This window comes from Silene latifolia, chromosome 9 (genome assembly GCF_048544455.1).
Source record: "Silene latifolia isolate original U9 population chromosome 9, ASM4854445v1, whole genome shotgun sequence".
In the NCBI taxonomy this organism is placed as follows: Eukaryota; Viridiplantae; Streptophyta; class Magnoliopsida; order Caryophyllales; family Caryophyllaceae; genus Silene; species Silene latifolia.
Window position 1 is genome coordinate 169,591,303 of NC_133534.1, and position 17,946 is coordinate 169,609,248.

General features: G+C 36.5%; 1 protein-coding gene across 1 annotated transcript; it reads right to left on the reverse strand.

Moving 5' to 3' along the window:
- Window positions 1-1,831: 1,831 nt before the first annotated feature.
- LOC141601872 (uncharacterized) lies at window positions 1,832-14,243 on the reverse strand. The gene is made up of 6 exons (XM_074422179.1): window positions 14,084-14,243; window positions 13,397-13,559; window positions 3,986-4,609; window positions 3,856-3,919; window positions 2,169-3,757; window positions 1,832-2,123 (listed from the first exon to the last, which is right to left on the reverse strand). The coding sequence occupies exons 1-6, from the start codon at window positions 14,241-14,243 to the stop codon at window positions 1,832-1,834; spliced, it is 2,892 nt and encodes a 963-aa protein (XP_074278280.1).
- Window positions 14,244-17,946: the final 3,703 nt, after the last annotated feature.

Genomic DNA, 17,946 nt, shown 5'->3' on the forward strand with positions numbered 1-17,946 from the left:
CACTTAGTTTCTGTATCCGAACTAGTTAGGAGAGAGACAAAAATACTGCCATCCTCAATCCCATCTTATATGACATGCTTGAGTTTATAGCAATTTTCGGTATCATGTCCCCTACCCCTATGGTATTGACAATACGAATTGCCATCCCAAGATTTAGATTTCTTTCATGGGTCTGGGCTAGGCCCTATTGGTTGAATAAGACCTAGAGAGGATAATTTATTCAAGGCTAGGGCATAAGGTATGCCTAGACTTGTGAATGACCTGGGAAAGTTGTTAGGTTTCTTTGATGAAGGCTCCATGAGGTTGCCTTTGTTGATTTTGATTCCTGGATGAGACGAACTAGAGATAAGTTGCTCATTTGTTACGTTCTTCTTAGGACTGTGAGGTTGAGGGTTTGTCTGGACACTTTTCATCTTGAGAGGTTGGGCCTCAAGCTTCTTACCCATTTCAGCATACTGGTTCTCCATGTTGGAAAGCCGAGAGTTTAGGTTATCAATGGCTCCTTCTAACTTGGAAAATTTATTGTTGAAGGCAATGGAAAGCATGAGCATTCCACTTTGGATATCATCTTCCTCAACACGTTGATCTCTTCATCGTCACGAGGATCGAGGAGATGAGAACAGTCTAGGGATGATTCTTCGTCATGTTTAGTGCTGCTAGACCCAAGAGGGTTGATCCTCTCGAATTGCTCGACAGAAGGTGGCACTGGAAGCTTGCTCTCTTCGATCATATCTTGGATGGTGTGTTTCAAGAGAAAACACTCTTTAATATCAAGGCCTCTACCTTGGTGATATAGGCAATATTTGTTGCCCTTCCAGAGGTTCACCTGCTTCTCTAAAGGTGGATCCGGAGTCGGACCTATTGGATGTAGCTTACCTTGAGCAGAGAGTCTCTTCAAAGCATCGGCATAAGACATGCGTAAATCAGAAACCACCCTTTGATGCCTCACAGGTTTCATTTCGGTTGTTTTCGGCTTTCTAGGACTACGGTTATTACAAGAGGTAAGCTTTGGACGACCTAGACTAGAGGTTTCTCTAGGTGGCGTGTTCTTTTCCACCATCCCATTTTCAAGGGTGAGGACGCGAATGCTCAAATTTTCCACTGTAACTTGAACTCGTAGGACCATGGCATAAACGTCTTGGAGAGACACGGTGATTGTGGCTTGAGCTGTTTCATGACTTTGCTGACTGACAGAACTTGCTGGATTCCTACTCAATAGAAATGACGCGCATTACAACTCGATTCGACATGGGATCACGCATACTAAGGCAATAAGAAACGAACACAGGAAGGAACAAGTAATCACGAGGATAAGACGACAAATCTAGACTTGACTTGTGAATTCGTGAAATGTCGTGAGCGACTTCTCGTGTTTGAATTCACGGTGCTTGACTTTAATTTTAGACTCGAGTGTTGACTTTGACGGAGTAACCCTTATATGGTTGACCTTATTGACGGTATTGATGACACGTGTTGATTCTAGACTCGGGTATAAGTGTAGATACCTGCGGTGTGCTTATAGGTATTAAGAAGATGGTTGTAGTTTAGACTCAAATGTGAGGCCCATTGAGACTCGTGTGTTGAGCCTCAGGACGTGTCATTAGGGAGGTTTTAAAAACAAGGCTTTGAAAGGAAATGGATTTGAAAGGTGAGCCCCATTAAGTCTTTTGTGTATGACTCAGGCACGTGTGACACGAGGTGTCTGATGCGTGTATTTTATATAAGATTTTTATTTTTTTGGGTAAAATGTGAGCTTTCATTAATAAAAATTGAGATAAATCATTACAATGCATTCCATCAAACTATTTCTTGGCATTCAATACTAGCACATCTAGGACACACAAATTCCTAACTGAAGAAGCCAGCGTTTATCAGCATACAACAACACAGAAGGTAGAAGCTGCTGAATCCTTGATCTCACAAGCCTCTTGACATCAGCACATAACAACTCCGGCCTAGCTAGTCTCCCTTCCAATCTACAATGATTCCTTTCCATCCAAACATAGTACCAGCATGCCATCTTAGCCATATGACATACTTTAATCTGCATTGCTGAATAAGCAGGATTAGCTCCATCCAGCTTAACCTGCAACCAATTCTCAATCCCATTCATAACTCTTTTACTTTACTCACATAATTCAAACAAATGTGTATGAGACTCCACATACCTTTCACAAATAACACACCTCCTAGACTCAGACACTTCAATGGCAAACAGTTTCTCCCTTGTATTCAGAGCTTCATGATGAATGAGCCATCCAATAATAGAGTGTTTAGGCACACACCAAGTATCCCACACTTCCCGATACCACTGGACAGGTGGGTGCTGGCCCTGCAACCAATGGTAACCTGATCTAATAGAATAACCTCTAGGATCAGCAACCCAAAAGTTATTCTGATAACCAGCTTGCATAATGTCTCTAACCTTACATATGTTCCTCCAATTCCAATTTGAATCAAGAGGAGGTTGATAATGACACCAATCAGTACCTTTCATATAGACATGATCCACCCATTGTACCCATAACCTATTTGCTTTAGTATATATCCAATTCACCAATTTTCCAACCACTGCAATATTCCACACCCCTGCTTCAATCACACCTAGACCACCGCTTTTCTTGTTGCAGCAAATTTTTTTCCACGAGACTAGAGGAGTTCTACTGTATTCAACTCCCCCATCCCACAAATAATTCCTGCACACAGCTTTAATCTTCTTGATGACCAGTTTAGGAATGAGAAAAATTGAAGCCCAATAATTATATAGGGTATTAAACACAGAATTTATGAGTGTTAATCTCCCTGCATAGCTCAACTTTCTGGCTCCAATCCCCCTGATGTTACCCACAATTTTATCTACCAACACATTACAATCATGTGTAGTGAGTCTATCTGCTTGAATTGGGATCCCTAAATACTTCATTGGTAATGCCCCTTCTCTAAAGCCAGAAACCTGAATAATATCAGCCCTTAACTCCTCAGGCACCCAATTAAAAACCACTTCAGATTTTGCAGCATTAACTCTAAGTCCTGAGGTAGCAGAGAAGGTAGCAAAAGCTCGCAATAATAACATAATAGATATCACATCACCCTTACAGAACATCAGTAAATCATCAGCAAACAATAAGTGGTTCAGTTTAAGAGCACCACACAGTGGATGAAACCTAAAAAACCACTTCTGAGTTGCAAAATACAACACTCTAGTTAAGTACTCCATGCAAATTGTAAACAAAAGAGGAGAAACAGGATCACCTTGTCTTAACCCACGCTTGCCTTTAAAGTACCCAAACTGGGACCCATTCAGATTCAAAGAGAAAGAAGTGGACATCACACAACTCATGAGGAGCATCCTAAACGTCTTAGGGAAGCAAAGAGCATCAAGCATCTGATCAAGAAACTTCCATTCAATAGTGTCATAAGCTTTTGGCAAATCAAGCTTGAACATACACCCAGGGGACATATTCTCCCTATTATAGAGCCTTACCAAATCTTGGCAGATTAAGATATTCTCCAATATACTCCTACCTTCTATAAAAGGTCCCTGATTCCTGCTAATCACCTCAGGCAACACTTTAGCCATCCTATTACACATAAGCTTAGAGATTGTCTTGTAAAGCACATTACAGCATGAGATAGGCCTGAAATGTGTTACACTAGATGGCCTATCCACCTTAGGTATGAGAGTTATAATAGTTGCATTTAGTTGTTGCAATAACTTCCCAATTTCAAAAAAAATAATTACAGCAGCACACACCTCCTGTCCAATAATTCCCAGGCATCCTTAAAAAACTGGCTAGTATAGCCATCAGGTCTAGGGAATTTCTCCTTTGGAATACTAAACAGGCATTTTCTAACCTCTTCAGCTGTCACAGGTGCATTCAGAATATCACAATGTTCCTGAGTACAACTTTTGCCACATCTGACAACACTCACATTCACATTCTCTGTATTAGTTTGAGTCCCCAACAGGCCCTTATAATATTACAGAAAAGCAGCCTGAATCTGGTCCCCTTCAGTATATAAATGACCATTCTTATCCTCAATTGCTAATACCTTGTTGAGCATTACTCTCTTTTTAATAGAATTATGAAAGTATGCTGTGTTAATATCCCCTTCTAATGACCATTGGATTTTAGCCTTCTGAACAAGAAAGCTATCTCTAGCTACCATCAACTCTCTTAATTCGTGAGTAACATCCATCTCTCTATGCATAAGCTCCATATCTCCTGGTTTATCCACCAATTCTTTTTGAAGCTGTTCTAAGAGAATACTAGTAAGATTAGTATTGTTCTCAATATCAGAGAAACACTCCTTGTTCAGTCTCTTCAACACTGGTTTCAAATTCTTCAATTTTTTCACCACTCTAAACATTTTAGTACCTTCATATCTTTGTTTCCAACTACTCTCAACACACTCAATAAAATGCTCAGACATACCCCACATATTAAAGTACTTAAAACTCCTTCTTCCACCAAACTCCACTCTCCTATTCACCACAGTACAGGGACAATGATAAAAAATACCTTCAGGGTGGAAATGAGCTACATAATCAGCATATTGACACATCCATTTCTGGTTCCCCATAACCCTATCTAGCCTACTATAGATCCTATTGAAGGAAATGTAGATTCATATACATACTAACATACTCATATATGTCATAATTAATTTGTCATAAAATTAAATGCGGATTTTATGCATGCAAACAATAATAAAATAGAGGAGAAATCATGTCCTTACATTGGTGATTTTCGGTTATTAGGGCACAAAAGAGATCACCTTTCTCTTTTGATCTTGAGCTTTCCCTTATGGATGAACAAGATCTAAGTATAAGATCTCTCCCTAAGCTTAATACCCAAGGCTTTCTCTTAATTTAATTAATATTACAAATACTAGTATAATATTAATCAAGTAGAAAATTGAACCAAAATATTTTTAACACTTTGAATATTTCGGTTTTAGAGAGAAAGAGAGGAGGATTTTTATTCTCTCTAAAATTGTATTTTGGATGATAGATGAATAATGAATAATACACTACACTTAGTATATTATTAGGTAAAAATTATAGAAAAACAATGATGGTTTTTCTTCCCCAAAACCGTGTAAGAGGAGAGCTTTAGGAGAGCCAATGCATGGAAAAATTGTTCTTCACAATGAACAATAGGCTTGCATGGCTAGTGACTAGTGCAATCATCATGCCTTCCACTAATTACAATCAACATATAATTAGCTCAACAACCCTCTAATTTTCGGCCCACTTAATAATATGGATTCCATATTATTTTTGTCAATTGTCAATATGTCACATGTCATATGTGATATAAATTTGTTATGTATTTTTAACATATTAAAAATCAACGTATTAATAAAAATACGTCATATACAAAAAATCGACTTAGTAATTTTATAATTACTTGTGCCAAAATATTTTACCATTTATAAATTACAACTGATTGTATTTATAACAATTCATTCAATTTAATTGTTACATTAAACAATTATTTCATCCGAGTAATGATACAATTCAATTACTCAGACCGTATCTTATTTAATCACATTTCAATATGATACGTAAATTTTACTTCCAAAATCGTCCGTCAATTTTCAAGTAATTTAATTAACTCGCAACATTATACGATTAATTAAATAATCAATTAAGAGTATTGCCCTTTAGGTATGACCTAGGGGTCAATCGATCACCACCGTCACACGACAGTAATGTCAAACTCTAGTCACCAATCATTACCGATATATGTTGACCAGTTGACAAGAATAATATTACTCCCCAATTGTATTCTATATAATGAGACTTAAACATGTGATCATCATGATCAACAGTTGTGATCGCATTATTGTCGGAGGACACATATTCCAACAATCTCCCACTTGTCCTCGACAAGTGTGCATCACCAATTCTCTTGTCCTATTACTATCTCCCACTCAATGCAAGGTGTCTTTCAGGTCGTACTTGCAAGTGATCATATCGAGAGTGGTTTCCTCGATCTGGAGAATAACTGATTGACCGGATTTATCCACTCTGGATGCCATCCGAGCGTGGCCACGCATTTCCAGTTCATTACTCCTCGAGTGGCCCTAAGATATTGTTATAACCCTGACTAGGGGTGGACAATTCCTATCGCACTCATTCCCTTCGACTAGCCACAGCCATCATAACCCAAAATATGCCCATTTGACCCCATTTATGAAGGTCGTAGTAACACAAATCAAAGTTAATCTGAAACTGTGCCATCTTAGGAGAATAGTCTTTAGTCAAAAGAATCGACTCATTTGAATACTATAGTAGCTCTCGCCACGACCAGGCTATATAAATTTGCCAGAACTCTATAAGCGGTCATTAGGCCCGACAAAATGTTCCTAACAGTCTGCCTATGTGATCGACTAGTCGTCTCACATGACTCTATGGCACTTGAACTTGCCATCAATCGCATCACACTCTAGTCACTTCGAGACGTCACCTCATACAAGTAACTATGGGCAAATACAATGTTAATCCGTGTTCACTTTAACGGGGTTCAATTGTCTCCACAACCCGTTTAGATACAACAAAGTACAAGGTGAGTTAATAATAACTCAAACGACAAATGTCGACATCACACTCGGGTAGTCAATATCATATTACAACCTTGTGATGTATATCGTACGTGTAAACACTTATTGATTGCAATAGAAGTTTAACATCCCATGTGTCCATGTGTTCAAACTTCTTGCACTTGCAATTTCCTTTGCATTCATGTTCTCTCTTATAGCATGAATCCTACCAAGTACACATCAAGGTTCCCGACCTTGGTTTCGGTTCTTTAACTTGAAAGAACTTTCTAATCGACTATCACATAACGAACGAATTTGTGATGAATTACATAACTTGTACCGATCAAGTATTCCATCCACACATAATGCACTAGGTATACGTTTTGTAGAATCTTGTAACAATTGACAAGATTATTAGCTTAGTACTTCTCACAAGTCCTAGCTTTACTAGGAAAGATTATTTTTGAATAACCTCTTATTCAACCAAGCATCTTTCAAAACTTCTCATTTCTCTTTCAAGGCTTGAAAGAATTGGGATTCTCATAAATCCTCATATGTGCTCGGATTTTCTACAATATGTGCAACCTCTTATCACATAATGGAGTATTCCGTCAAACACCGAAATCGCTCATCGGATTCTTCTTGAGAATACATGACGTTTCCATTATGGCTCACCAATTCTATCATCATGCTCTTATGCATATGATTCATAATTGGACATGTACATGATTATTCTAATGGCGGAAACATTAGTTACTAATAATCATGAGATCAACCGTTCGTGGGTTCTATGGACGACCATGACTGCTAATGGTAATTCCATTTTCATTCATATGAATAACCTATGTGTATGTTGATGTGATGCGTATCTCTTAATACTAATCCAACATCCCTTGATGTAATTGGATCCATCATTGTCCATTTTCATCCAGAATTGAAAACTCAAAAGCTTCTTTATGAAAGAAGGTATTAGCTCGTCATTCTTTAATGAGTGATGAGTTGTAAACATTCAAAGGATGATAGCTCCCACTAAATTCCATGTCTTTACATGAGATTTTCTTAACTCCCACTCAATTCTACACATTTCGAAATTGACTTCTCAATCGAAATTTATCAAGAATTGTAATATAAGTTGCATTGCCAAGTTATTAGGATAAAACCATATATGTTCCCATCATATCCTTTCAAAATTCCTATTTTGAAGTGGTCTCATCTTAACCTTACGGAAAGAGATTTTAAATCTCCAACACACTCAATTCATAATGATGTGTAGTAATGTCATTTTCAAATATAAACAATATTTAGAATACATCCTTCGCAAATACCCTTTTGGAAGGAGGTTTAACCATTCATAGTGAGTTTAAGCATGACATCTACGTGGTTAAAACTTTGGCTATTGAAGATATCGGTATATCAATCCTTGCAACTCGATCATAACTAGTATGTTACTATGATTTATTTAGGCTCTTAAGTAAATCTCAAGGTTGAAACTATTGGTCAAATGTTTCATAAACTTAGTCAAAAACTTGTTGAGACTTTACATTAGTCATTTTCTTCCAAAACTTTCTTTTGGTCTCCTCGTGTAGTTATCTTGAGAATATACTCTTATGTTAACTACACTTGGTCTCTTTAGTCATATAGAATCTACTTGAGACCATAGATCTCATCTATTCGGCATACTATGTAAATAGATATACCTTCATTCAAATCATTTTCTCTTGCGTAGATCTTCATTTACACAAGTACACAATTTTATCTTGCCTTGTGTGTTGTGTCCTTATTTTTCTCCCACTCTATCTTTAGAATAAATACACTAATCATTCAAAGATAGCATATGAGACACAAATTAATGATGTTGAAGTATAAGGAGAACTTCCTCATAGGTTGACTAATTGTTATTAATTTCATATGAGTTCTTGGTGATTGACATTCCTTTAAGAGAGTTCATAGACTCAAAATCACTTTATAAATGATCATACACATGCCTTAAGCATGTGGACATATAATGAAACCCGTCATTATATTTGTCTATTAGATCACTTTAAGTGAATGATCTTATGTTTCAAAACGCAAGCATTTAAAGATGAATTTTAGAACATTAAAAGGATAAATGATAAAACGGGTGACTTGGGTTGCAAACCAAGTCACCATCATCCAAAATACAACTCATTATCCAAAATACTTTTCCATGTCGAACACGGAAACTTAAAGTTCTAAAATCCAAAACATTACTTAAAATAAGACAATGAAAAACAAAGCTCCATAAAAGCTATCCTTAGCTTCTCCATGGTTTCTCATGCTTGTTTTTCCTTTCCTTTGTCTTTGCTTGGTGGAGGCCCTATTTACAATAAAAAGGGAGATACATTATCACAACTTTGCATCATATTACCATAGTTGAATTTGAAACATAAAAGAAGGATAGTCATTTACCTACTGGAGTGATCTTTCCAGCTTTGATATCACCAAGGTATTTGGAACAATTTCTTTTCCAATGACCCATGCCATTACAATAATGGCACTTATCAAGAGGACCCTTCTTGACTTTGGAGGTGCTAGCTTCACAAGACTTAGCTTTGGTGAATGTGGGAGCTTGCTTCTTGCCCTTTCTCCCATTCTTCTTGAACTTCCCCTTACTCTTTGTGCTTATGTTAAGCACATCCTTGGGAGGGTTCACATTTAACCCCATGTCCCTCTCGACTTGCACAAGTAACTTGTGCAACTCCTCAAGAGACACATCCTTGTCTTGCATGTTGAAATTCACCCGGAATTGCACATATGCCTTGACTTTGGACAAGGAGTGTAGAATCCTATCTACGATGAGTTCTTTGGGGATCTCAACCTTTTGAATTTTCAAGGTCTCGACAAGCTCCATGAGTTTGAGCACATGAGGGCTAACCTTTTGGCCCTCTTTGAAGTCGAGATCAAAGAATGCCGCGGCCGCCTCATATTGGACGATCCACGGAGTTTGTGAAAACATGGTCACAAGTTTGGAGTAAATCTCATTAGCATTTCCCATTTTGAAGGCTCTCCTTTGGAGGTCCGCCTCCATCGCAAATATCAAGACATTTTTCATTGCGGCGGACTCCTTTTGGTAAGTCTCATAGGCTTCCCTAGTGGCGCGGTGGACCTAGTGGAGGTTCGGGTGGAGAGGCCTCGGTAAGGTAACGAAGCTTGTCGTCACCTTCGGCGGCTAATTTGAGTTGGGCATCCCATTCGGAGAAATTTGACCCATTCTTTTCAAGTTTACATCGATCCATAAAGGATCGGAGCCAAGACGAACTAGCGAGTGGTGTAGCATTAGGAGTTGGTGTTGATGTTGCCATTTGTTATGAAAAAGAAGTGGTCTACAAAACAAAATATAAGGAGTAAAACAATTGTCGTTTTAATAATACTCGTAAAAATGTATGATTTAAACAAGTTTTATGCATTTTTCTAGTGACCTCTACCCAACTAGATAAATGATTCCAAGACCCAAATTCATATCAATTTGGGCACGGTGTGGCCGATGAAACCCTCATCAATATAACTCGGTGGATTAACGTTTTAATCGATTCTACTTTTAGAACTCTTGGTCGATAATATTACATTAACATTTATCTATAGCCCAAAACACATTCAACAAGGGGACGGTGTGGCCGATAAAACCCTTATCGAAAAACTTTTGTTGAGTTCAATCCAAATTTCGAATAAATGTGTCCATGATCCAAACCCACATTAACTTGGGCACGGTGTGGCCGATGAAACCCTCATCAACATGAATTCGGTGGATAGACATTTATCACCCACTTCCCCTACGTAACAAGGTTTGTACCCCGGTGTGGCCGAGTGCACTCCCTCACGAAATAGGTTTTCATGGTTTCTACTCTTTGGTAAGGCTATGTCTCAATTAATTGTTTTAGCGAGAGGTCATGTCAAATTATTATCTATCACGTTTTAAGTGAACTAAAGCAGTGAACTACGATAATTATATTTGACACGGTCGATAAACTCGATAAGACAATGCATGTTTAGTTATGGCGATTTAGCGATGCATGTGACATAAAATAAAATGCAAGCATAAAAGTAAATAAATCCTAGTATGACCTTCCTAAAATAGAAAAACTATTTAACTATTACATATTCGGAAACCAACTCCATTGGTCCCTTGAACTTCGGTTGTGGCACGCATCTCGAGGTAACACCGTCTTTATGTATCGCCATTCTTGAAGAAATCCGTCTTTGGGAACTCCGGAATGAATAAAATTACATAATAAATTACATAATTTCCTATTATACATTTGTAACTAAAATAAAATAAATCTATTAAATTACAAAACGGTGATACGAGATCACAATAAAAATTACAACCGAATCGATATTCCCATACATTTCGGGAAATACCAATTAAATCTAAGGCCATACTAAGCAAAATTACATAATTCAAAAATTACATAAATAAAAATTATGACAATCATAAAGAAAATGCAGCACTATAATATGTATGAACATGCTCAATTTTATGCTAAATCGCCTTTTAATTAGCCAATATCGTATATTACTCGGTTTTTACGGATTTGCGTGATTTCAACATTTTTATAATCACAAAAATACATAAACTCATATTTATGCATAAGTTAATTACCCTAACCTCTTAGGACTCAAAATATAGTCTTCACTAATAATTTGACCATAATTAACCCATATCTTATAAAATTGTTCATAAATGGACTAAAATTACAAAAATAAGCTATTAAACTTCAAATAAATCACAAAATTTCAAATAAATTCAAAATTTGAAATTTAAACTCATGAACATTCTGGAAAAATTCCATGACACTCATAATGTTCAAAATCTTAGGTTAAAAATTTCGAAATTTTTCCGGAAAAACAATGTTGCGGTTTATCGATTTTTAATAAAATAATCATAAAAACATGGAAAAATTATTTTCACTAACTTTTCAATTTTAGATCTGAAAAAAAATAATAAAATGCAACATTACACGTTTTTCCTAAGTCATAGATTATGTTTTATTAATTTTCCACTAATAATGTCACTATTTATGCTATTTTTCTTCAAAAATTCATAAATCATGCAAAAAGACTTCTTTATAGCCAATTATTTTACACACATCTTATAAAATTGCATGTGACAACATATTAATTTTCTATGACCAGATTCGAAATTTAACTCATATTAACCTATTTTTCACTTAAATCCGAATTTAATAATGAAAAATTCATTTTTCGAGCATAACAAGTCCAAAAATTATGAAAATTTACAGGTTATCTCAAAATAATATATGTGACAACATATCCAATAACCAAGTGAAAATTCGAAGTATAGCTAATTTTAGACCAAAAATGACATTTGTACTCATAAAATCATATTTAAATGCCATTATTGTAAATTATGAACAATAAAAATCCGAAAAATTAACCAAAATATCCTAAAACATTTTAGGACCAGAAATATTAACATGCATGTAATAATTTCGTGATATATCATAATAACACAAATTTTACAAGTTTTATTTGTTATTCTTATAACTCGGAAAAACTTTTAACCAATTTGCATGCAAACAACCGTGGCTCTGATACCAATTGAAGGAAATGTAGATTCATATACATACTAACATACTCATATATGTCATAATTAATTTGTCATAAAATTAAATGCGGATTTTATGCATGCAAACAATAATAAAATAGAGGAGAAATCATGTCCTTACATTGGTGATTTTCGGTTATTAGGGCACAAAAGAGATCACCTTTCTCTTTTGATCTTGAGCTTTCCCTTATGGATGAACAAGATCTAAGTATAAGATCTCTCCCTAAGCTTAATACCCAAGGCTTTCTCTTAATTTAATTAATATTACAAATACTAGTATAATATTAATCAAGTAGAAAATTGAACCAAAATATTTTTAACACTTTGAATATTTCGGTTTTAGAGAGAAAGAGAGGAGGATTTTTATTCTCTCTAAAATTGTATTTTGGATGATAGATGAATAATGAATAATACACTACACTTAGTATATTATTAGGTAAAATTATAGGAAAAACAATGATGGTTTTTTCTTCCCAAAACCGTGTAAGAGGAGAGCTTTAGGGGAGCCAATGCATGGAAAAATTGTTCTTCACAATGAACAATAGGCTTGCATGGCTAGTGACTAGTGCAATCATCATGCCTTCCACTAATTACAATCAACATATAATTAGCTCAACAACCCTCTAATTTTCGGCCCACTTAATAATATGGATTCCATATTATTTTTGTCAATTGTCAATATGTCACATGTCATATGTGATATAAATTTGTTATGTATTTTTAACATATTAAAAATCAACGTATTAATAAAAATACGTCATATACAAAAAATCGACTTAGTAATTTTATAATTACTTGTGCCAAAATATTTTACCATTTATAAATTACAACTGATTGTATTTATAACAATTCATTCAATTTAATTGTTACATTAAACAATTATTTCATCCGAGTAATGATACAATTCAATTACTCAGACCGTATCTTATTTAATCACATTTCAATATGATACGTAAATTTTACTTCCAAAATCGTCCGTCAATTTTCAAGTAATTTAATTAACTCGCAACATTATACGATTAATTAAATAATCAATTAAGAGTATTGCCCTTTAGGTATGACCTAGGGGTCAACTCGATCACCACCACACACGACAAAGAATGTCAAACTCTAGTCACCAATCATTACCGATATATGTTGACCAGTTGACAGTAACAATATTACTCCCCAATTGTATTCTATATAATGAGACTTAAACATGTGATCATCATGATCAACAGTTGTGATTGCATTATTGTCGGAGGACACATATTCCAACACCTATCAGCAGGCTCTTGTTTGTTCGACCATGTAAACAAAGCTCCAGTTGCTTGGACATCCTCCATGTTACACAGAGACACACATTCCTGGAAATGCTGCATCTCTACATCAGAAGAACTGGCACCTAATCTCTCCACATGTGATAGCACAATGTTGAAATCACCTGTCCATAGCCAAGGCATATCACAATGAACAGCAAACTCCTTCAAAAACTCCCACAACTCAATCCTCTCATTCAGGCCATTAAATGCATAAATCATGGTTAAAAAAACTTCTGTGAATCCACTTTGGACTCCACCAACATATGAACATACTGAGCCCCATAAGCTAGAAATTGGACATTAAAACAGTGTGGCTTCCACATTATCCAGATTCTCCCTCCTTTATGCCAAGAACAGTTTATTGAAATGCACCAATCATTACAAAGTGTAGTATTCTTCTTCAATAAACTACTAGGTTTTATTTTTGTCTCTAATAAACCATATAAACCCACACCATTATTATGCATAAACCACTTAACTATCTTCTGTTTATTTAGGTCATTCAACCCCCTAACATTCCAGAATCCGATGTTATGCATTGGGAGTTGGTGGAGGAGGGTCTTTCCCACTCTGAACTACCCCCCCCCCCCTCCAGGAGTATTCACACCATTAAGAGCATCAATGAAAGATTAAGCCCCAGATTTACCCAGTCCCCTCTTTCCTAATGGCCCATCTTGCCTACTCAGCCTCATTAAATTTCGAGCTGGATTAGCCTTAATGGTACTTGCCAAAGTTGGAAAGACAGCAGGAGTAAAGAGAGACTCAGGCTGATTAAAAACTGGTGAAACCTGAACTTTTTTCTGCATTGGCCTCCAAACTTGCTTCTGCCTATTACCATTCTAACTCTTGAGCTTAGGTGGAGCTTTCCTGCATTGGTCATCAGAATGACCCATGTCCCTACAAACTGAACAAGTAATGGACTTCCACTCATATTCAATCTTCACATTCACTTTCTTACCAGATTCATACAGAAAACAAACTTGTTCTGATAACTTCTGATCCATTCCTACTTCCACCATTACTCTAGCATAACTCATTCTAGTTTTTTCAACAGTGGCGTCATCCTTCTTAACATAGTTCCCCACCAATCCTGCAATTTTTGGAAGATAATCCCCCCAAAACTTCAAAGGAATACCATACATCCTTACCCAAACAGGGACTATGTCCACTTTACCTTTTACCAAGTCAAGCTCAGACTCCTACTGCCTGATAATAATAGGCTTATTATCAAACAAATAGTATCCTGACTCTAACAAGGCTTGTTTTTTCTCAGGTGTCTTAAAACGAACGAGAAATATCCCATTATCCATAAACGACACTCTGTCTATATCAAATTGAGACCAAACCCTATACACATACCCTTTTATGACCTCCCATGGAGGGTTAGCTCCCAAAATATAACAACAAACTGATTGATTCCAAAAATCTACCTCAGATTTGATGTCATCCTTTGAGAATTGTAGTAGGACATGTGTATCTTCCTCCTCTGCAATGGGCTCCATAACTGGCGCTATCGTCCCTCCTTGCTTGACCATCCATCCAGCATCTTTAGACCCCACTTCATTCTCATCTAAGTTCAGCGTCGGAATCCCATTCAGCTCAACCATCGTTTTCGTCTTCTGCACATCAGCTGAACCAGGACCCTGAGTCTGAGTTGCAACACCATCCGTACCAGACGACTCACCAGAAACCCTAACAACCTTATTAGTTTTTTGTGTTGTCTTTCCTTTTGATTTGGTAAGTTGCTGGGATCTCTGTGAAGGAACTGGAGTTTTTGATCGTTGAGTAGAACTAACTAACGGTGAAAAAGAATTATCGGTAAATGTCATGACTGCCATAGCTGCTTTTTGCAGAAAACTAGGTCACAATTTTAGAGCTTTTTTCTCTTTCTATCTCTAGCATCTTTTTTTTTTTTCATTTAGTTTATATAAGGTTTTTACCCTACATTTACACGCATTTTTATGTTATTTATGTGGCATCTAGCTACAAATGTCCCCCGAATAGTCTACTTTGGTTTGTCTTGCATTAATTGCAGGTATGAACCGGAAAGGAGCAAAATCGAGCCTGAACTTGTCGCAATCGCATGCATTTTGGAGAAGGAAGAATCGGAGCTTGGAATCTGTCACTTAGAGATGCGTGAAGTGGCTTCGGAAGGTGTTTCGAGTTCATCCATGCTAACACAGGTCGATCGACTTAGTTGGCTACTGAAAACTGGTCGATCGAATGCTTTATCCTGCTAAAGATCCTCGATCGAGTAACTACTGTACTCGATCGAGAGGGGCGTTCTTTCGATTCCTCGATCGAGCACCTATTGTCCTCGATCGAGTTGTTTGGTCTGGATTTTGCTCGATCGAGTTGTTTCATTCTACTCGATCGAGTAGTTTGTACCGCGAGGATATTTTCTACGCAAGGATATTCTATTTTCTATCTTAGAATAAAAGAGGGACGACAGTCATACTTGGCTCTCTCTCTCTCTCTCTCTCTCTCTCTCTCTCTCTCTCATCTCTTCACTTAGCACTTTTGAGTCTAAAAACCTAAATTCTCCATTGCTTGGAACTCTCTTTGTATTGGTATTTCTAATCTTTAATTTGATTAATTATTCTTGTTCTATTCATCTCTTTTCTCTTTCGTTCTTTCTCTTGTTTTGCTTAGCAAATTATCACCATGTTTTATTTATTTGTTTTATTCGTTGTTATTGATTCTTTAATAATTATGCATAGCTAATCTCTTATGCTAGGACATAGGGGAGCCATGGTAATTAGGGAGACTATGAATGGGTGATTAGGGTTTGGTACGAATTGGGTCTGTGTTGTTAATCATTGTATTTAATAGCGATTAGTTGCTTGAGTCGACGCATTTAGCTAATTGATTTAGTACACCTTGACCTAGATCGAAAGATTGGAAGGGGTAAGACTTGCAATGAACATTAATGCATTCTAATGAGGGTGAAAGCTAAGTTAGTAATGTTTTAGGGCGAATAGCAGACCGAGATGACCTTTTTATTACCCTGTAGACCGATTTTATGCTGACCTTTGACCCTAGATTATATTCCTAGAAAACCATGGTGAACCGATTGTCCTAGCTACTCCTTTTTATCTGTTAATCTCTCTAAAGTTTAATCCTTGTTCCCTCTATGCTCTGTTCCCTTATATCTTCATAGTTTAGAACCAAAACAATCAAAACCTCCAAGAAACGGTAACTTAGACGGACTTAGTTTAGCATACAACATTCCCATCTCCCTATGGATTCAATACCCGACTTGTCTCTGCTGCATTAGTTAGAGCCTGTTGGTTTTATTTTTGATAGGGTTGCGACAGCAGTGTCAGTGTCAAAAATAATTAGATCCTAATTGAATTGGGGTATGGGGTCCAAAATGACGGCGTGACGCCTTAGGACTTGACTTGAATTTGAAAAGACCCAAAATGTAAAGGAAGACGGGTTTATGACTCGACAGAGTTCCGATTAGGACATAGTCGGTTTGAATTTTTACTCTAACTTAGCCCAATTGAATTTACATATTTACATTTACATGGTTTGAAAATATTTTGGTTTAAAACGTTTGGTTTTTTTTTTTTTGGACTTTTTACAATTTTTTTTTGATTTTGTTTTGAGAATTTACAAAGGATTTTATTTATGGAAAATTTAATAATTGACTTGATCTTTGAAAATGGAATTTTATAGAAAGTGATTTTTGAAAGGAAATGAATTTTACATTTATAGAAAATTGGACATTATTTAATTTACAAAATGGATTTTTGAAAAGGTTTTTTTTTTGTTGGAAAATTGAAATTTGAAAATCGGAAAATTCAGCATTATTTGGTTTACAAATGAGACATTTGAAAGGTTTGGAAATGAATCTTATTTACACAATAATTTCGACATTATTTTGTTTTTAAATGAGAATTTAGACACGTGATTGATTTGGGAAACACACACATACAAACAGGCATTATAACAGTATGCTGAGTGCATTTAAAAGGTTTGTGCTTAAAGGGTGGGTTGCCATACTAAGCTATCATACCATGGTCTGTGGAGAGGTCCGTTCCAAACATGAGTCGGGTCGGTTCCTAGTTCATTCGCACGAGTAGTGAAAGCTCATGATACAAACATGAGTAAGCATCATGGTATGGTTGACGTCAATCGCTATCCATCTTTATATGCAAATAAGAACTTGCACCGTCCAGACGGGACGATTGGTCGAATGGGTTGGGTTAAGCCTAGGAAGGCTAGCTAAAATGACCTAAGAAGGTCGAGTAATGAAAACTGACAACTATCTCATATAAACTCTTCCCTAACCTTGTTCAAGTTTCACCCTAGGTAACACTAGACTTAGTCTAAGTGTATCATCCCCAGCGGAGTCGCCAAACTGTGGACACAGCCACCCACGCCGCGTGCACCCGTGCGTTGATTTCTTGGCAGGGGCACTTCTACCATGGAATTCTGGCACGAGGCCGAGGCACATCATGGGCCGTAACTGATTTGAAAGGCATTGAAACCGGTGAAAGGTTT

Excerpts from the sequence above, each read along its gene's own strand:
- LOC141601872 (XM_074422179.1), bottom strand. The coding sequence starts at position 14,243 with ATGCAGAAAAAAGTTCAGGTTTCACCAGTTTTTAATCAGCCTGAGTCT. Across the intron at positions 13,560-14,083 it reads ATTAGGAAAGAGGGGACTGG|GTGATTTCAACATTGTGCTA; the intron begins GTAAATCTGGGG and ends GGCTATGGACAG. Across the intron at positions 3,920-3,985 it reads CAGATTCAGGCTGCTTTTCT|ATGTGGCAAAAGTTGTACTC; the intron begins GTAATATTATAA and ends GAGTGTTGTCAG.